The sequence below is a fragment of the Sorex araneus genome, chromosome 1 (genome assembly GCF_027595985.1).
Source record: "Sorex araneus isolate mSorAra2 chromosome 1, mSorAra2.pri, whole genome shotgun sequence".
Taxonomy (NCBI): domain Eukaryota; kingdom Metazoa; phylum Chordata; class Mammalia; order Eulipotyphla; family Soricidae; genus Sorex; species Sorex araneus.
The window spans coordinates 200798421-200820762 of record NC_073302.1 but is presented as its reverse complement, the minus strand read 5'-3'; the positions used below and the strand labels follow the sequence as shown (position 1 = coordinate 200820762).

The window sequence follows — 22342 nt, the reverse complement described above, 5'->3', positions numbered from 1 at the left end:
AAAAAGAGATCTGGAAGGACATTTTCATACCTGTTCTTCTGTCTTTAAGAGCAGAAGTAACAGATGTTCCTCACCTCCACAATTCACTAGCCCTTCTTAGCTGCAGCAACTTGAAAAATGTGCAGGAGAAGATGGAATACTTGGTGAACATAGTTCTCTAACACAATAGCTCACTTCTAAGTAGGAAAATAAGAGAGGAAGAGAAGTCATTTTCCCAAAACATTATCATATGCCCATCTATTGTTATGCATTCCTAAGTATAATTTAAAGAGATTACCTTTGACTAAAATAAAACCCAAGTTTCAGTGGCAATGTCAAGAGGTGTCTTGGAGGTGATAGGAGAAAGAATTAGCTTTTCTCTACTATCAGTTACCTCTGTCATGCTCCACCAACTACCTTTTGTCAAGTTTGATGTAGGCAATTAGCACTGTATCTTACCTAATGCAAAATAGTATGTAAGTAAGATTTTAAACTTCCTTTTAGTTAGAAAACTAACTGGTAATAAAATCTTATAGAAAAAAACCTGGAAGGCAAGAATATTTAGCCTTAGCATGATGACAAAGAGAGGATGCTAACATATAAAATGTACCAATTTAATTTTACTACCTCAACAATGAAATAAAACAATGAAACTATTAAACTAAGTCCTGTGATGGCATAGTGTCCTTTTCTTCTGAAAACAATGGCATTATTTACATGATTTTGGAGACCATCATTATGATTGATGCAACACAACATGATGAGATATTATATTAGGGATTTTTTTTATAAGTAGTATTTGGGATTTCTTCTTTTGAAATTTGCTCTCCAGACTGAAAGTCAAGGATAGAATTATTTTGAAGGAAAATATTTATCTGATTATAAAGGCCAAAGATTTTGTTGTTTTCTGTTCAAACATCAGCTAGAAAAATCAATATTTTCTTCTGGAAGGAAATTGTTTGACTGCTTAAGAATGCCTTCTAGCTTTATTAAGGCTTTGAATTTTAGAAAAACTAAAATTCTGAAGAAACAACTAGGAAAAGGAGAAATAATAAGTGATGGTCTTTAAGATATTGCCACTCATGAAGATAGTGGCCCATATAATGGTATTGCTTATAGACATTTAGATTATCTAAAAAATCTCTCGTGATCTTAAAGGATAATTAACTGGGTTTGGTGTTTGAAGATGATAAATTATCCTTAATGCTTGACCTTTTTAAAAATACACAGTTTAGTTGCTTAATGGTCTTATATAAACATGGAGGCTTTTTCAAAATTATCTAAGAAACATCACTGCTATTTTGTCATGACTATTTCACTTTAAATGTGTTTTTTTATAATGAACAGATTGTGTGATCAAGGATATGTTATGTAAGTATTAATAGCAATGTTTTTGTTTTCTAAGATAAGGAATCTTTTCTTGAGATTATTGCAAATATTTTAATTTTATATATTTTGCTACTACAAAAATAAAACTAAACAATTTTAATAGATACATGTAAATATATCAATTTAGTTATATTAGTGTCTGAGCTCACTTATCCAAGAAATTCCAAGTTATTTTAGGCAAATTGTGGTGACTCATACAATAGGGTGGGGAGAAATCAATGTAAAAGAATGAAGGGCAGATGTCATTTCAACTGTACCTTTTTGCCTCTCCAGGATATATTCTCAGAAGTGGTATTGCTGGATCAAATGGAAGCTCAATTTCTAATTTTTTGAGAAGTGTCCATATTGTTTTCCAAAGGGGCTGGACCAGTCGGCATTCCCACCAGCAATGTAGAAGGGTCCCTTTCTCTCCACATCCATGCCAACAGCAGTTGCTTTTGTTCTTTTGGATGTGTGCCATTCTCTGTGGTGTGAGGTGGTATCTCATAGTTGTTTTGATCTGCATCTCCCTGATGATTAGTGATGCAGAGCATTTTTTCATGTACCTTTTAGCCATTCGTATCTCTTTCTTGGAAAAGTTTCTGTTCATTTCTTCGGCCCATTTTCTGATGGGGTTGGATGTTTTCTTCTTGTAGAGTTCACCTAGTGCTTCGTATACCCTTGATATCAATCCTTTATCGGATGGGTGAATATCCTTTCCCACTCTGTAGATTGCCTTTGTATTCTGGTCCCTGTGTCTTTTGCGGTGCAGAAACTTCTTAGTTTAATGTAGTCCCATTTGTATATCTCTGTTTTTACTTGATTGCTTAGTTCCATGTCATCTTTGAAGATACCTTTAGCTTCAGTATTGTGAAGGGTTTTGCCGACCTTGTCTTCAATGTACCTTATGGATTGTGGTCTGATGTTGAGGTCTTTAATCCATTTTTGATCTGATTTTTGTGCATGGTGTCAAGTCGAGGTCTAAGCCCATTCTTTTGCATGTGGTTTTCCAGTTATGCCAGCACTGTTTACAATAGCCAGAATCTGAAAAAAACCCAAGTGCCTGAGAACAGATGACTGGTTAAAGAAACTTTGGTACATCTATACAATGGAATACTATGCAGCTGTTAGAAAAAAAGAAGTCATGAACTTTGCATATAAGTGGATCAACATGGAAAGTATCATGCTAAGTGAAATGAGCCAGAAAGAGAGGGACAGACATAGAAATATTGCACTCATCTGTGGAATATAAAATGGCAGATTAGGAAACTAATACCCAAGAATAGTAGCATATAATACCAGGAGGTTGGCTCCATGGCTTGGAAGCTAGGTTCACACGCTGGGGGAAAGTCATCCCAGATAGAGAAGGGAACACCAATTAAAATGTGATTGGAAATTCTGAGCAGGGAGGGAGATACACGCTGAAAGTAGACTAGAGACTGAACATGATGGCCACTCAATACCCCTATTGCAAACCACAACATCCAAAAGGAGAGAGAGAGAGAGAGAACAAATTGGAATGCCCTGCCACAGAGGCGGAGTGGGGTGGGGGGGATGGGATAGGGTGGTGGGAGAGATACTGGGTTCATAAGTGGTGTAGAATGGACGCTGGTGGAGGGATGGGCTCTCAAACATTGCATGAGGGGAAAACAAGCACGAAAATGTATGAATCTGTAACTACCCTCACTGTGACTCACTAATTAAAAAATAAGTAAATTATTAAAAAAATAAATAAATAAATGAAATGAAGGGAAGGAATATAGCTCAGAAGTAGAGTGCTTGCATTGCCTATATATATGAAGCCCTTGGTTTGATTCCTCACCACACACAAAACAATCTGATTTATGATAACAGTTAAAATAATAATTCAGTGGAAGAATGGAAAATCAGAACACAGGTTTTCTATCTATGGTATGGCTCATATTTTTATTAATGTATCATGAAATCTACAGGTGGCTGAAAAAAAGAACAGAAAGAAAATATGAACATTACGAGAGACATTAATGCTATCAAAGTTTTTTATTGACGAGAAATACCACATTATTGCACAGCCAGCCAAGCTCTTGTTATGAGATGTTAAATTAATATTAATTTATACTTAATTGATTAATTACTCCACCTACTTGTTTCAAGAATGTGATGATAAATATTTTCACTTGAAAAATCATAACCAGTAGAAGAACTGTTTTTAAAAATCTATTTAATGTACTAATTAGATGCTAGTAAGTTGAAAATCAGTGTAATGGCATTTGAATATTCAAAGGAATTTGATGGAATTTTAATTATAGATCCCAAAAAGACTTGGCAGCAAAGTAAACAGAATAGAAAAGTACTAAAACTAAAATAGCATAAACTGATTTGTGTATTTTTCTGAAACATTTCAGGTGTTGTCAAAGTGGATTATGGAGATGTGTCAGTCAGAAAAACACTAAGAGAAAATCTGAAGTGTAAACCCTTTTCTTGGTACCTAGAAAACATCTATCCGGACTCCCAGATCCCAAGGCGTTATTACTCACTTGGTGAGGTATGAATTATTTATTTTGGCTAAGTTATAAATATATTTTGCAAATGGAGCAAATTTCAAGAAGCCCACATTTTTCATGTTCTGAATAAAATGCTTCAAGGGTTTTAAACTAGATCTATTTTAAATGACTTCTCATATTTTATAAGGACTGTTAAGGTCTTTATCATAGAGATTTATAACAGTAAAAGACAGGGGTAACATTGAATAAATAGTGTTTTCTTATTTTTAAGAACAGTACTAAGCTTTTTGATCACTGGACCTTATACTCACTCTTAAAGTTCATTGTGAACCCCAAAGAGCTTTTTTTTATTTTAAGAAAAATTTATTGATTAATTTATAAAATCCATTCAGATTATAAAATAAAATTATTTTCTTTTTTATGTGATTAAATTTATTTTGGAAAAATTTCATGTAAAGTAGAACTTAAGGCCTCCAATACATAGTTGCCAAAAATTTTAGTAAAAGGAATATACTAGAATCATATTTACTCAAGGAACTTGAATAGATGATTTTTAGGAGAAAAGGTCACAGACATAATTAACTATTTTTCTTTACTCATTTCTCAATATAGAGAGATAATTTCATTTCTCTATACTGAAAACAGAAAATACTTGATAGTAGCATCTACAAACAAACATCACTGTATCACTGTCATCCCGTTGATCATCAATTTGCTTGAGTGGGCACCAGTAACGTCTCTATTCGTCCTAGCCCTGAGATTTTAGCAGCCTCTCTTTACTCGTCCTTCCTAACAGTGCCACACTGGAGGCTCTTTCAGGGTCAGGGGAATGAGACCCGTCATTGTTACTGTTTTTGGCATATTGAATACACCATGGGGAGCTTGCCAGGCTCTGTCATGCAGGCAGGAAACTCTCAGTAGCTTGCTGGGTTCTCCAAAGATAAAACTAGACAATAAGTTGTCTTCCAGGAGCTCTGTTTCAGTCTCTGGATCTTGGCCGTTGATGGGATTACACAGCACCAGGGACAGTTTGTGGATATGATTGCCAAGCTACTGGCACCCACTTGAACCCCAAAGAACTTTTTAAAATAAAAGTGATAACTATTAATACTTATTGAAACTAAAACTGAGAGCTTTAAAACATTTGTGCTCATTCATTAAAAAATAATGAGGAGCCCAGTTCATAGTCATGGCTCAAATAGTAGAACACATGTTTGGCTTATATGAGGCCCCTAATTTGATCTCCTGCCACATGTGTTCCCCTAGCATCTAAGTGTAGCTCTGGTAGTCCCAGCATGCAGAGTGAGCACCCAAATTGTCAGGTGCACAACCACTGGGCCCACATCTCTGGGGGCTAGGATCCTAAGAATTGCTGGGGTATTATTTAAAAAGATAATTTTTTAAATGTGATTACCATTGCATGCTAGTGTAAGTAAAATAAGTAAAATGCTATTATTTTTAACTTTTTAAATCTTTAATTTTTTTATTGATTGAGGTTCTGTGACTTAAAACACAGTTAATGCTGGTTTCTCATGCATTCCTTCCAAAGTAAATTAAATGGAGTTATTAGTTTAATTGATACCTCTGTAAAGTCCATTTATGACTGTTTTAATAGTTAGCTGTGTTTTTATATATTATATTCAATCTGTTATAATATCATGCACCACTTAGCCTCTGATGAATCCTAATACATTCGTACAAAGTGAAAATAAAAATTACCAGTAATATCATAGTAACATTATTCTACCACTAAATTCTTATTGGGTTCACAAAGTCCCATTTTGTGAGAAATTATCTTTTTGAGATATACGTTTCAGATAAGTAAATTTGCACTTAATAGGGAATAAGTCTGGAAAGCAAAACCAAGGAATCATGTTTCAAGGGCCTGGAAGACAAGCAATAGCACCCCTTGAAATGATGAACAGAGTTTCCCATTCCACCTCCACTGGCCCTGCAAACAGCAACAAAAGGTTCTCTTACCTGGCAAAGAAATGCAGAATTGCTCCATTTAATGGGTTACTTCTCTGAAGTGCCCATGAATATTTTGCGAGTAAAGGTTTGAAAAACAAGTTGAGGAGCAGCTGTCCTTCAGTGAGAATGGAGGAATTTCAGATAAGAATCTGGTTGTCCAGAAGTGGATGACCCGCTGAGATGACAGGAAGACAGGAAAAAATGACTGTGAAAGAAATAATGTTCCCAGGGAATCTGAGAGATACTACAGGGGTAAAGTGCTTGCCTTATAGGTGGCATACCCAGGTTCGATTCCCCAGCACCTCATACGGTCCCCTCAACACCTCCAGGATTGATCCTGAGTGCAGAGTCGAGTCAGGAATAACCCCCGAGCATAGCCAGGTGTGGCCCCAAACAAGAAGACAAATTAAAACAAATTTAAAAACAACAAGAACACCAAAAAGCATGACAGATTTTTTTAATAAAAGAAGAAAACAGGAATTATTTTTGCAAGGATGACCCACTCAGTAACAGCCATAAAAAGGCTACTGGTTGCAAGATCAGCAGATGGGGAAGAGGTTCCAAAAATAATCCTAGAAATATTAGAATGAACATTCTTCTGAACGCCATGGAATCCATGGCGACATTTTCCAGCCCATTTCCTGTGCACCCAATAAAAACAAGTATACATATATACACACATGCACACATTTAAGCGGCAGGGCTGGAATATCTACTCTGAGACCCCAGGTTCCCACCTTAGCATCAGGAGCCTGTCCCCTCACCTGCACACCCAGCATAGGGGTTTGACCCTGGTGGTCCCAGCACGAAGCACTGTGGAACTGAGCAGTCCTAGATGGGTCATCTCTCTGGAGAACAGGGAGATGCTGTTCTCCCTGGGAATGCCCCCATCCCTGGGAATGGACTCTGCATGAACAAGGCCAGTAAGCTCCACCTTGCATCTCCCACCACACGTGTGAACATGACTGCATAGGTCTAATACGAACATAATGTTTTAATTAAAAACATTAATTAACTTTGATCTTGGGTTGCAATGGCTATTTTGTAGATGAGGATGGCAGAATATCTGAAAATTCACAGAGTTTAAATTAAAACTTTTCTCTTTATTTTCCAAAAATCAATTAATTCTACCTCTGAATAACTACTGTCCGAAAGTTTACTGCATAAGCATATTCTTCTAAGTAACTGCAAAATACTTTCAACGGTACTCAAACTAGATTTGTCACTAGCTGAATCTGGTTTTATTTGCATGTGGGGGTGGAGTGGAGGGTCTCCTAAAACCAGAACATAAGACCACACCAGACTCTGCTGGTTAGATAATTCAGTGCTCCCAGCCTGGCTGGTTTGGAAGAGCCCTGGATGTAACTCAGGGCTAGCACAGCCCTTTCAGCTAGTTCCCCAACTCCCCATAACTGTAAAGACTGATTCTTAGTGCTGTATCAATCCTCTGCTTATAAAGTTGCCAATTCATCATTGGCAGTCCTTAGTCCTGGAGTCAGGTACGGGAAGGTTGGTTTCAATCCTACCCTTGAGTGCCACTAAGTACTCTTTTGGTACTTAAAAGCAACACAAAATAATAGGGCAGTTTTATAGCGATTAATTAAAATTATTAAGCAGGTTGGAGAGATAGTTCAACAGGCCAAGTTTATGCTTTCCATGCAGAAACTCCAGATTCGATGCCTGACAATAGTAGGAATGACCCTGCACCACCAGGTATGGCTCCAAAATCAGTAAAACAAAAAATAAAGAGTAATATCCATAAAAATGGAGCATCTACCATGGTTTGACAATGCCTGGCAAGTAGTTCCAAAATCAGTAGCTATAGTTATTGTTATCAATATTTTAACTAAAATTTATGGGTTTCTTACTATGCCAGGTATGGAAAATGTTCCATTAAAATAATACTTCTTAAAAAATCACAAATGTCCTTGACTTTTTAGTTATTAACAATGTAGTATAGAAACTAATATGAAGAACCATTCATCTGTTTGACGTTGGGCCATAGAGCTGCTATTTATTCTTATTAAGGCACTATGAGAGAGGAGAGGAGCCTCCAGCATGACTGCAGCTAAGTTCCAGTGGTCTTCGCCGCCGGGAGCTCTGCTCGGGGTGGGGAGGGAAGCTGGAGCCCATCCCCTCCGAGGGGCCCCGGGGAAGACAGCCAGGCGTGCGGGCAAGAGACTCTCTGCATCGCTCTCTTCTGAGAACTTGCTTTTAAGTCTCTGGATGTTGACCGTTGATAGGATTACACACATCTGGGTTCCTCTGCCGGTACCTTCATGCATGAGGCCTGTCCAAATGTGTAGAGAGGAGCCTCCAGTATGACTGCAGCTAGGTTCCGGTGGTCTTCGGCCGCCAGGAGCTCTGCTTGGGGTGGGGAGGGAAGCTGGAGCTTATCCCCTCTGAGGGGCCCGGGGGAAGACAGCCCGGCAAGAGACTCTCTACACGTTCGGACAGGCCTCATGCATGAAGGTACCGGCAGAGGAACCCAGTTGTGTGTAATCCCATCAACGGTCAACATCCAGAGACTTAAAAGCAAGCTCTCAGAAGCATGCGGCGCGGCCACAAGTGGCTGCGCGATATCTTTAGCCTGCTTCTCCCTTTGGGAGAAACTGGCAGTCTTTTGAGAGTTTCCTGCCCACATGGGACAGCCTTGCAAGCTTCCCATGGTCTATTTATATGCAAAATTCAGTAACAAGCTGGATCTCATTCCTGTGACCCTGAAGAGCCCCTAGTGCAACATCGTTGGGAGGGCCAAATCCAGATGGATTTCTAAGATCTCAGGGAAAGGATGAAATGAGATGTTACTGGGCCCGCCCGAGAAATCTGTGTTTAACGGGCCATAGTGATCATGAAGGCACTATGATTAATAGCACTGTCATCCCGTTGTTCATTGATTTGTTTGAGCAGGCACCAGTAACATCTCCATTGTGAGATTGTTGTTACAGTTTTTGACATAAAGTTGTCCAAAACAGAATTTTAGGCATATATTGGTGGTATAAACTTCACCACCAATGCAGTCAGGTTCCATCTCATCCCAGTTTTCATCTATAACAGCACATTTTAAGTTTTGTTTATTATAGTTTGAATCACACGCTTCAGTGTTGTCGGCTCTGTGTTCAGATGTATGCACATATCACATCTCTACACCACTGATATGCCTGCGGTTTCAGTTCCAAGACTCAGTTACCTCCCATCAGCCTCTCTTTTCCCTGACCTCTTCCTGCTGGTTACTCTCCTAATTTGTCCTTGTTTTTATGAACTAAGGTTAAGGGTGGTCTAAGAATCCCCCCTTAGATTCCTTGCGTTACTTTGTCTTACTATTCTATATAACACAGATAGGTAAGATTATCCCAGTATTCGTCCTTCTTCTTCTGGCTTACTTCACTTAGCATAATATCCTCCAGTTCCATCCAAAGTGCAGCAAACTGCATTCCTTTTTTATTCCTTGCAGCTTTATAGTGCTCCATCGTGTATGTATATAGACCACAACTCCACTATCTACACATCTGTCTTTGAACACCTGGGTTGACTCTATCCTGAGCTAGCTAACTGTTGAAGTCAAGATTAAGATTCATATTAGTACCACACGAAAGCTCACATTTTTTTCTAACAACTAGAAGGAAAAAATAGTTAATTCAGTTTTATTTATTCAAAATACATTAGTAAATAAGAGCTGAAGATCTGAAGATCAGTAAAGAAGAGCTGAAGAGCTGAAGAGCTGAACTATTTTTGTATATGAAATAGAGTAAAACCAAAAAAGACCTATTCACTCTTGAATCATTCTACTGAAAATTGGTGATGACAAGTGAATGCAAGAAAAAAATCAAAGTCAAGAAACTCATTACAAATAAAAAGTGGAAATATAAGACATAGAGGCAGATTATGAACTGCTATTTCAAAAGCACTATAAATTAAAATATCTGAGGTATATTGAGTTTTAAAATTTCTGGGATATTAATGTACCAGAATTTTTTTCTCTAAAGACAACCTTAAAGATGTAATCCAACACCTGTTTCCATGGAAACAGAAGACAAATTCACCAAGCAATATTTCCAATTTAATTTTGAATAGTCATGTATGCATAATTTAAAAGAAGACATTTTGATAAGTTTGGAATGTGCTATTAGTGGACAACATTTATTTAAGACTTTCTCTTTATTATTGACATTATTATAACCATTACTATAAAAATAAAATCTTTAATATGTAAAGGCAAAATCTCTCATATAGTTAGAGCCTAAAGTGGTATCAATAGCCAAGCTACTGTTATAATTAAAACCAAACTGTATATAGTTTACAATTTGTTTAGCTTTCACTGTCTTCATATCCTATATTTCACTATTATAATAAATCATCCTGTTGCTCATTGATTTGTTCGAGCAGGCACCAGTAACATCTCTCATTGAGAGACTTATTGTTACTGTTTTTGGCATATCTAATATGCACGGGTAGCTTGCCAGGCTCTGCTATACTCTCAGTAGGTTTCCGGGCTCTCCGAGAGGGGCGGAGGAATCCAACTCGGGTCGGCCGCGTGAAAGGCGAACACCCAACCACTGTGCTATAAATAATATATATTAATATGTTTCTATCATTTTCTATTCATAATATTTCCAGTTATGTTAGAAAATAAAGGTAAATATGGCATTCACTTTCTTAATTGTTGTATACCATCAAAATAATTATCTGTGTTATTGATATCAGATAATTACATCTTTGTATTTACATCATACTCCTGTAATTAAAATATTTCTTTATGCAGCCCATGAATTACATGTAATGTTCAGTGGGGAATTAAAATCTGTGCAATTGCTTTGAACTAAAACCTTTAAGTAGCTTAATGAAGCATGTGCCTTTTAAACATAGCAAACTGATCATAATTGAATAAGGAAATCAAACTCTTTACAATGTCGAATTCCCTCTTCTCAGCCCTCTAGCTTACATACATTTATAGTGAAAATTATTTTGTGAGCCTGAAGTTTAATTCAAGTATAAAATTGCAGAATTGCATTTGCCAATAATAATGACCCTAAATTCTGGCCTATGACAGGCGAGAGTTGGGGTGGGAGGTGGAACAGCAGTGTATTGTGAAAGCCATAAACCCAAGGAATACCAGTGGGCCAAAGAAATAAGGGGATTTTTGGAGCTAAGTGACTTAACTCTTGGGTTTTGATACTTGCTTTAATGATGTTTTGACATTCATCTGTGCCTTTGGTATTACTGGCTGGACCTCAGCTCCTCCTGTTCCTCACTGTCTCCTTTGACCTTAGCAGTCAGCTCAGGTCTCTGAATATACTGGCATTTTATTTCTTAATACTGTTGAAGAGAACATGTAAGTAACTGAACACAGACTTCTCTAAAGCTTTTAGGCCACAGGGCTTAAAGGTAAAATCCGTTAGTGCCAAATGCAGAGCTAAAACGCTTAAAGTTTTAGCCCTGCTAGTAACCAGAAGGTATAATTATAGCTGTACAGTCTTCTTGACCCTTCAGTAGGATAACTCATAAGAGATCTTCATTTCAGGTGACTTACAAAAATAGGGGACATTCTCTCTGGAAATTTTATTTCCAAAACTCTTGGATATCCAGTAGCTAATTTTCACCTTAGGGTAATAGAATTTGCATATGAACAGGCCAAGTGTTGCTGTTTATCAGATGTCAATCTTGTCCTCATGAAAAGCACAAGAACATCTGAACAGAAAAGACATGCTTAATTTACGTTGTAACAACTTGGAACTGGAGAAATGATACAGGTGTAAGACACTTGCCTTGTATTCTGATTTGAATTTCAGCACTGTATATAGTCCCCTCAACATGGCCAGAAGTGACCTCAGAGCACTCAGGACTTAGTCCTGGATGTGACCCCCAAAACCGAACTGACAGATGAACTTAAGTTGGATGGATGGCTAGTGAGCACAGTCTGGAGAACATGTTTGGAAAAGTGGATGCTGACATCAGGTTATATGCTCTGCAGAGGTAGAGTAATGAATGAAACAGTTTATACATATTCTGTAGAAGTTTTCGGAAACATGCACAGGGGGAAACGTGCAGGTGTACAATGCACATGCATCACATGTCACAGAAAATGGAAGAGAAGCTTCATCAGGCTATGATTTTAGGATTGAAATGGCTAGAGGTAGAGGGCTTTACTGAGCAGTTTCCAAAAATTGGTGTTCCCCAGCTGGGATTTCAGGGGTCTTTTCTACACAAAAGAATTTTTTTTTAATTTTTTTTTTTTATTAATGAGTCACGGTGAGGGTGCAGTTACAGAGTTTTGTGCCTGTGTTACAGTCATACAATACTCGAGTACCCCTCCCTCCACCAGTGCCCATTCTCCTCCATCGATGGCCCCAGGGTCCCTCCTTCCTGCACCCCTGTTCTGCACCCCCCTGCCCCCGTGACAGGGAATTCCTTAATGTTCTCTCTCTCCTTTTGGATGTTATGGTTTGAATGGAGATACTGGGTAGCTATCATGTTCAATCTATAGTCTGCTTTCAACCGGCCTCTCCTATCCTGAGTGGATCCTCCACTGTACTTTGGTTGGTGTTCCTTTCTCTGTCTGAGCTGCCCTCTCCCTCAGCATGTGAGGTCAGCTTCCAAGCCGTGGAGCATGCTTCCTGGTATTAATTGGTACTATTCTATTTTATATTCTGCAAATGAGTGCGATTTTTCTTTGTCTCTTTCTTTCTGACTCATTTCACTTAGCATGATAATTTCCATGTTGATCCACTTATATGCAAAGTTCATAATTTCATCCTTTCTGACAACTGCATAGTTTTCCATTGTGTAGATGTACCAAAGTTTCTTTAACCAGTCATCTGTTCTTGGGCATTTGGGTTCTTTCCAGATTCTGACTATTGTAAACAGTGCTGTGATGAACATACAGATGTCAGATGTCATTTTGACTATACTTTTTTGCCTCTCTGGGATATATTCCCAAAAGTGGTATTGCTGGGTCAAATGGGAGCTCAATTTCTAATTTTTTGAAAAGCAACCATATTATCTTCCAAAAGGGCTGAACCAGTCGGCATTCCCACCAGCAGTGTAGAAGGGTCCCTTTCTCTCCACATCCATGCCAACAATGGTTGCTTTTGTTCTTTTGGATGTAAGCCAGTCTCTGTGGTGTGAGGTGGTATCTCATAGTTGTTTTGATCTGCATCTCCCTGATGATTAGTGATGAAGAGCATTTTTTATGTGCCTTTTAGCCATTCGTATTTCTTCCATGAGAAAGTTTCTGTTCATTTCTGCACCCCATTTTTTGATGGGGTTGGATGTTTTCTTTTTGTAGAGGTCAACCAGTGCCTTGTATACCCTTGATATCAACCCCTTATCGAATGGATATTGGGTGAATATCCTTTCCCATTCTGTACTCTTTGTATTCTGGTCACTGTATCTTTTGCAGTGCAGAAGCTTCTTAGTTTAATATAGTCCCATTTGTTTATCTCTGTTTCCACTTGGTTGCTCAGTTGCATGTCATCTTTGAAGATAGCTTTGACTTCAATATTGTGGAGGGTTTTTCCAACCTTGTCTTCTATGTACCTTATGGATTGTGGTCTGATGTTGAGGTCTTTAATCCATTTTGATCTAACTTTTGTGCATGGTGTTAGTCCAAGGTCTAAGCCCATTTTATTTGCATGTGGTTGTCCAGTTGTGCCAGCACCATTTGTTGAAGAGGCTTTCTTTGCTCCACTTCACATTTCTTGCTCCCTTATCAAAGATCAGATGATCATATATTTGGGGTTACATGTAGGGATATTCCACCCTGTTGCATTAATCGGCAGCACTGCCTTTGTTCCAGTACCATGATGTTTTAATTGTTACCACTTTGTAGTAGAGTTTAAGGTTGGGGAGGGTGATGCCTCCCATCGTCTTTTTCCCAAGAATTGCTTTAGCTATTTGTGGGCGTTTGTTGTTCCATATGAATTTCAGGATTGTTTGGTGTATTTCTTTGAAGAATTTCATGGGTATCCTTATCACCACTTCTGTTCAACATAGTACTGGAAGTACTTGCGATTGCAATTAGGCAGGAAAAGGACATTAAGGGCATCCAGATAGGAAAGGAAGAAATCAAGCTCTCACTATTCGCAGATGACATGATTCTATACCTAGAGAATCCTAAAACCTCCATTAAGAAACTCCTAGAAACAATAGACTTGTACAGTAAAGTTGCAGGCTATAAAATCAATACCCAAAAATCCATGGCCTTCCTATACACAAACAGTGAAATAGAGGAAAATGATATTAAAAAAAAAAACAATGCGATTCACAATTGTGCCCCAGAAAATCAAGTACCTCGGAATCAGCCTAACTAAAGAGGTTAAGGATCTCTACAAAGAAAACTACAAAACCCTACTCCATGAAGTAAAAGAAGACATGAGGAAATGAAAAAATATTCCCTGCTCATGGATAGGAAGACTTAACATTGTCAAAATGGCAATACTCCCTAAAGCTCTACACAAAAGAATTCTTAAGGTTTTGTCTTGGCTCAATCAGAATCCGAAGAATGTAATGAAGTGGCTTCTCCCAGGGAGAGGTTGTCACAGCTTCCAACTACAAGGCTTCAGCTCTGTCTAGTTTGCTTTTCCTAACCCCACAGAGTTCTTCTGTGTTTTCAAGGGGAAAAATAGAGAAACAGCAAAGTTACAGAAAAAAATGGCAGAATGCTGTGCTGAGCATACTGTCTTGTAAACAAAATGAGCAAATTTTATCGTCTGAAAAAATACTTTTCCACGTTGCTTATTCCTCTGTCCCTCTCGGAGAGCCTGTCAAGGTACCGAGAGTATCCCGCCTGCACGGCGCAGCCTGGCAAGCTACCCGTGGCGTATTTGATATACCAAAAACAGTAACAAGTCTCACAATGGAAACGTTGATGAACAAGGGGACAACAGTGCTACAGACAGTGCTAGAGGGCACGTTGCTGATAATTGGCCTAAAATCAGTTCTAATTTAACTGCTCTAATAGGCACAACTAGGTTTTAAAACAAATAAGTGCAGCAAGCTGAATGCTGGTTTCATGCTTACTGAATTTACCCAAGATTTCTGTTGTGTTTATGATCCTACACAATTCATAAATGCTTTCATTTTTTTATGTCCTTTACATTTTCAGGGAAAGGGTTTATGTAGAGAAGCCTAATTCCAGTACCTGATTTATGAGACCTATCCCCATTTTCATAAGAAAGGCCTAATTCCGGCAAAGGGATGTCTGACACTTTTTTCCAATTTTTGCACATTCACTGCCTTTATGAGTAGAAGCCTGATTCTTGGTGCTGCTTATGTCATATCTGTGTATCATATCACCTTGACATGCTTTAGTGCTATATCACCTTGTCATATATAATTCTGTTTTCCCGTGTGGCAAGTCCCTAGGATAGACCATTTCCCAGCCCAGTCTTGAGCCCTTTGTAAATGGAATTTTGTGAGGAGGCTCAGCTGAAGCTAGGGCATACAGGGGCTAAATCAACTTCTTTTCATGTTCCTCTGAAAATAACAGGTTAAGATAACACATATTAATAACTTTTAAATATTATAGGGGCATTAAGGGCATTCTAAACCCAGGTCTACAAAAACCTCAGACTAAGTTTGGTAAAGATGAAGATTTGTACTTATCCCTGTGATTTATTCACAATTTGGAAAAAATAAAATGCACTTAAATAGTGACATCAAATTCAAAAATACACTGCAAATATGCCTCTTACGTTCTGTACAAGTTGGAGAGAAACCAAATGAAGCTGACATATGTAAAATGATGATAATGAATAATTTAATGTGTAATGGAAGAATAAATATTTGAATAACTAAAATCCCCCCTAAAAAAACTAGTGTAAGTTTAGACTCAACTTTAGAATAGCTTTTATATATTAGCTTTGAAATATAATGATTAGCAAAGGCCAGGCTGTAAAGTACCTTGTTTTGTTTTGTTTTTAATTGGGTGTTCTTATTCTTTTTTGTTCTAACAATCCAGCAGAGGGCGCAAAAGCTAATGAGTCAACTTACATAGATGTTCAGAACTTTGCCAACAGTGCTGCGGCTGATGAGTAGAAAATATTTAGGGAAAGGTTTGTTGATTTCAGACATCAAAACACAAGTGAAAAAAAGATAGGCTAAACTTTGTCTGAGTGATTTCCAAGCATTAAAATATCAGTAAACAAAACTCACAGCCAATATCAAATTTAAAAATATTGTTGGATGCGGCTCTGTGAATTGGAGCATGAGGGAGGTACCCTGGAGAAATCAGTGCTTCCGGCTCTCCTGGTTTCTCCTGGGCCACCCGGGAAACGCCCAGCCTGGGTCAGCGCTCGATCAGCTCTGCTCCAGTAGATCCAGTAGATCCTGAGCCAATGATAGCACTTGGCCGGCCCCAGGAGGCAGCGCCAAGCTGCGCCTGAAACCCACTTGTTCTGCCCGGAGGAGGGAATCCTGATCCCCCACCGGAGTTCCCAGGCAGCCGTGGACTACACAACTGGAGAGAGGAATTGCTCTTTGCAGGTAAGAAAGTCAGTCCCCACCAAGGCACAGGCGTTCCGGTCTGTTAAATTCCCTCAAAAGGAAAGAATTTAATTATAGCGACAGCGAAATAGTGAAATCAAAAAGTATTTTTAATTGAAAGAAATTGAGATAGAGTAGGGAGTTTCCAGAAAGAGAGCGGGGAGGGAGAAGAAAGAAGGGGGTTCAAAGAAGAACAGGGGCTTTTCCAGAATAGAAAATGTAGAGAATGGCTTTGGGGGTTGTTAAATAGGATTTCTCCAGATTGTGTGTTCTCTGCACACACGAAAATTACCCCGAGTGGGTGTTTTACATGGAAAGTTTTGCTGGTTGCTGGTCCTACACTCTTACTAGGTCCTTTAGATTCTGCTGCAGTTTCTTCTTTAGGGGGCGTGGGGGCGCTCACCTTTCCCTGAGTGTGAGAGTGTGTGTGTGGGGGGCGGGGGGGGAGGCGCGGCGCGCCCCAGGACATAGCTTCAGCTTCTCCATGTTTCACAAATTTTTTCTAAGTTAGATTTATGTGTTTTTTTCTATATTGTGTCAGTATAAAGTTTTCTTTAGCTTATTTTGAAATATTAGGTTATACCTTTTCCCTGCCTATATAACCAAGATTTGATATATCACACATATCACACATATCAAAACCACTCAATGTTTATGTGGATATCATTCCACTGCCTATTCTATTTCTGATATTCCCTACCTTATCATAGTTTTCATTCCTATTTTCCTTTTGTTTGCATTAAAAAAATTCCTGCTGGTCTTTGTAGTAAGACGATTCGATCGGGAGACACATTTCTTCCACCTGCCCATCTCTCCCTGCACCAGGCCTGCCTTACCGGGAATCTTCAAGTTATTTTGATACCTGGTTTCCATACTTCTCCTATTTAGTTGATATAAGATGCAACACAGACATCAGTTTTAAAATCTTGCCAGATTGTTCTAATGTGTAGCAAAGTTTGGCATCCACCACCATTCTTTCACTAATTAGGTAGTGTCTTGATGTTAATGGCCTTACAATTACCTTTTTTTTAAAAAAATTTTTTTTTCTATCCTGGAATACCTTTGAATTGCTCTTCTGGAAAGCTTTTGAATCACTGCTCCCCAGCCCCCTGCCGCCAGCCCCTGTGTACTTTTGGGAAAGAATAAAATTTAAGAGGTGGAATAGCCTTTTTAAGTAGTTCAAAGGCACTACTACTACTTGAAGAGCACACACTTTTGACAGACACACACACACAGAGGCAATTAGCGAGTGTTTTGGTGTTAGTGACCTTAAAATTACTTTCATTTTGAGCTAACAGTTTTTAGTGGTTCTCCTCTGGAAAGCTTTTGAATTGTTAGGCCTCGACCCACCCTTTTGCTGCTGCAGGTGGAAAGGCTGGAACCCCCAGTCCCAAAGTATTTTTGGCAAAGAATAAAACTGAAGAGGTGGGATAGCCTTTTTGAATAGCCCAAAGAGCTCAGGATTTGCATCTCAAAAGTGTGTGATATTCATGCCTCTTATATTTGTCATTGACAATACTCCCACCACCAAAGTATATGATTTTTTTATCTTCTGACTCAATACAAATATATTTTTGTATCAAGCCTTTGACTTTCTAAACTAAGCTCAGTAAAGAAAGATGCTATTTACTTTGTTCATTTCTGTGTCCCTAGAACTTATAATGCTTGGAATTAATTTGTGCAACTCTCTAATATTTGTTGAAGAAACAAAGGACTGAATGAGTGAATTCGTTACAGATCTTACAAACCCAGAACAAAGTATATTTATTATATAAGGTAAATCAACAATAGGTTGCTAATAAAGGCAAGATTTTTTGGAAACTAACTTAAAGATGCTTAATTTACCAGAACAGAGTGACAGACATGTACCCAACATACATCCCTTTTGAATGTTATTGAATGTGAATCCTCCATCATAAAGAAAAGATAAAAAAAATATCCTATAAATGTCCCCTCCAGTAGTCCTTTTGGTTATTAACTAATTCAATTTAAATACAGTATACCTGAAGACGTCCTTTGAATGAAGTTGTATAGATTAATCAATCAGTTTCAAGATATTTATTCTTGTACTACATGATTCTACAACTTTAAGGATAACAATAAGAAGAATTATATTATTTCTTAATAAGTCTGCCTTTATGAAAAAAATTTCAAAAGATTTAAAAATACATCAACTTATGTTATATTCTAATCAATCTATTAAGCATAAACAGACCAATTTGCAACATCATCTGTCAATTATTGTCTTCTTCAGTCATGTGAAGTTACAAGTAATAAAAAATAATCTATAGAACTGAGTTAATAAACTCAGTTTCTTCCAGTTCCTAAACGTACCAAACCAATCCAGTATGTATTTTAGCCCAAAATTCATAAGTATGGGACTTGTATATGATTTTGCTAATTAAAAACAATTTTTTTAAATTTCTTTTCCGTCTTTGATTAGAATGTATTGTCCTTTCTAATAACTTGCTATTCAAATTTCTTGATGAATGTTTTAAGCCCTGAAATGGAGTTGGAATACTTTGTTCAATTCTTTCTATCCTTACCAAGTGTGAATTCTAATCCTCACTATACTCAGTTGCTGATTTGGGCCTTAATGTGAGGAATATATTTAAAAACATGGTATAAATACGCAGTGGAATACTATGCAGCTATGAGGAATGATGAAATCATGCGATTTGCTTCTACATGGATAGAACTGGAGGATACCATGCTAAATTAAGTTAGCTAGGAGAAGAAGATGATAACTTCTTATACAAAGTATACAAAGAAGGAAAGAGAGTGTAGGGGAAAGTGAAAAGAGAGAGATGAGATGCAACAAGACTGGAGGACAAGGGCCTCCAGATACATTGGTGGTATTAGGGAATAGTAGAGCTAAATATCCAAACCACAGAGTCTTGAGACAGAAACAAAATTGAAATAATGAAACACAAAGTTTAGTAACCAAATTTAAAATGTGCCTTCAAGATGGTAGGCTGGGCTGGGGTCAGCATGGGAGCAGGAGAGGGACCTAGGAACATTGGTGGAGGGAAGCTGACAATGGCAGTGGAATTGGTAATGGAACATCATATGTCAAAAACCCAGTGAATAACTTTGTGATTCATGGGGCGTTAATAAAATAAAATTTTGGAAAACTATCTAGGCAAATAGAGTATTTTCAATGTCAAAAAATCCACACTCCAGGGCTGGAGCGATAGCACAGAATTTGCCTTGTATGCAGCCGACCCGAGTTCGATTCCCAGCACCCCATATGGTCCCCTGAGCACTGCTAGGGGTAATTCCTGAGTGCAGAGCCAGGAGTGACCCCTGTGCATCGCCGGGTGTGACCCAAAAAGCAAAAAAAAAAATCCACACTCCATCTGTTAAAATGGTTTGTCTTCTCTTTTGAACCATTCTTTTTGCACTCAATTTAGTAATTTTAAATCTTAGTGAATGGCTTTTATAATTACATTTAAGTTGAATATAAATTTGTTTTATATTAAGTTTGAGACTAATGCAGTGTTTTAGTGTAAACCAGAAATCATCATTTGTATTTGGCAATTTAATGGTGTTTTTGCTGAAATTTTATTGTGAAATCACCACTTAGCCTTATAAGACTTTTCTTAGAGTCAACAATTTTCCATTGTTTGGCATTGTGAGTGAATCAAGATATATGGGACTATTTTTAATTAGAGAAATATAGAATATGATTCATCTGTATCAATATCACTTGTATCACTTGTAGTCCAGTTGATCTTCGATTTGCTCGAGTGGGCACCAGTAATGTCTCCATTTGTCCCTGTCGCATGCTAGTGCAGCCCAATGATATCTGCTTGCTCCAGGAACAGGAAGACCCTCAAATTGCTCATTCAGGGATTTGATGAAGAATCTGACCATCTAGTTGATGGGCAGCCACGAGTTCTTCTGACGTCCCGTGGAATCCAGTCGGTAACAGCTCTAGTCCAGCGGTTGTCTCTGAATCGCATTACATGACCGGTCCATCTGATTTTTGATGCCTTGGCAAACTGAGACAGCATCCCTGATTTTTGACTGTCGACGGAGGTCAGAACTCCGGATTCCTTTTCTCACTTGAGTGAGACATGATATTCATAGCATAGCTCTTTCGATTCCTCTTTGGGATACCCTAATAGCATTCTCATCCTGTTTGCGTAGGGCCCAGGTCTCTGAGGCATATGTTAGCGCAGGAAGAATTAGCCAATCGGCATAAATGCTGGCTCGATCACAAGTGTGGAAAGGTCGGATTGCATCTGAATCTCAACAAGACGATGTTCATGAAAAACGAACTGGTCCCTGAAGCTCCATTTACTCTCAATGAAACGAACATCTCCGAATGCAGCAGCTATGTGTACCTGGGTCGAGAAATAAACATGAGGAACGAATTGGTGCCAGAACTGTGCAGGAGGAAGAGAGCAGCGTGGAATGCCTTTAAGAGCATTGAAGAAGTGGTTAAGAGAACGAAAATCCTCCAATTCCGGGCACATCTTTTTGATTCCATCGTTCTTCCTGTATCAATATACTTACTGGAAATGTAGTAATAAAGCAACCTAAGAAAAAAAATAATAATTTATTTATATTCCTTTTTATGTGGTAGTATAGAAGTTCTAGAATAGATTAGGGTTTTTTATTTGTTTGTTTGTTTTTTGCTTTTTGGGTCATACCCGGTGATGCACAGGGGTTACCCCTGGTTTTGCACTCAGGAATTACTCCTGGCATGCTCAGGGGACCATATGGGATGCTGGGAATCTAACCCGGGTTGGCCGCGTGCAAGACAAACACCCTACCTGCTATACTATCGCTCAAGCCCCTAGGATAGATTAGTGTTTAAGTAAAATTTATAAATTATCATAAACTTAAAAGAATTTTATGAAAAATTCTTAATGCATCTCATATGATCTTCTTTTCAAATACTATGCTATAAACTGGTATCTTAATTAGATGATTATGACAATGACACTATTATTAAAACATACTTCTATATAAGTTTACAATCTTATCCATATCTAAGAACTGACAAAATATTTAAAACAATGTATTATTGGAGAAATTTCCATGTATTATTCTTTCCGACATCACTGTATCACTGTCATCCTGTTGCTCATCGATTTGCTTGATCGGTCACCAGTAACATCTCCATTGTGAGACTTGTTATGAGACTTGTTACTGTTTTTGACATATCGAATACGCCACAGGTAGCTTTGCCAGGCTTTGCTGTGCGGGCAAGTCACTCTCAGTAGCTTGCTGGGCTCTCCAAGAGGGACAGAGGAATTGAACCAGGGTCAGCCGTGCAACATACAATTTGATAATATAAAATACTTTCTGACTGAAATGACTATCAAACATATTTTTATGCTTCCTTTAGATAAGAAATGTTGAAACCAATCAGTGTTTAGACAACATGGGCCGCAAAGAAAATGAAAAAGTGGGTATATTCAACTGCCATGGCATGGGAGGAAATCAGGTAAGCTCCTTTTTAATAAACTTTATATTTGGGAGGATTCTTTTATGAAAGCATGTAGCCCATGACTGGCACAATTAGCAGAAAATAATGTCTGAGAACTCTTCAGTTGCAGGGGAAAAATCCCACACTGACAACCTTGGTGAGTCACGTGGCTTATTTGTAGCTGTTGACTCTTCACTAATTTATAATTAGACTTCAATGCAAAGTTTGTCAGCTTTTATTCACGTTGATACTACTAAATATAGGTTCATTTGAACATAACTGTTGTCATAGAGATTTCAAAAATAATACAGATTTATATAAAAAACAACAACAAAAGTAATACAGAGGTTCTGAGTGTTTTGATATGAGCCTGGCACTATAGAAGCTTCACATATTAATATTAACTTATTTCAATCTTCTGGAGTCATGTGGGGTAGTTTACTCTCCTCCATTTGTGTCTGAGGTGGACAAAGATTTGTCAAAGTTACTAAGTGGGGGTATTCTGGCAGGGATTCTAGATCCTGAGCCCACGCTGAAATATTTCCTCTATTCAGTTCACTGACTGTCTTTTTTCCTACATGTATTACAAGATCACTGTTATTCTCCCTATTTTAAGGGG

At 38.1% G+C, this 22342-nt stretch overlaps 1 protein-coding gene across 9 annotated transcripts in view; it reads left to right on the top strand.

Annotated features, from left to right (window-relative positions):
- The window catches only part of GALNT13 (polypeptide N-acetylgalactosaminyltransferase 13), a 725693-nt gene that overhangs the window by 622616 nt on the left and 80735 nt on the right, over nt 1-22342 (top strand). For all 9 annotated transcript variants that reach the window (XM_055135847.1, XM_055135838.1, XM_055135818.1 and 6 more), the window contains 2 exons: nt 3732-3871; nt 21643-21741. In XM_055135847.1, coding sequence (XP_054991822.1) covers nt 3732-3871; nt 21643-21741 — 239 coding nt within the window. The remainder of the gene's footprint in view (nt 1-3731; nt 3872-21642; nt 21742-22342) is intronic.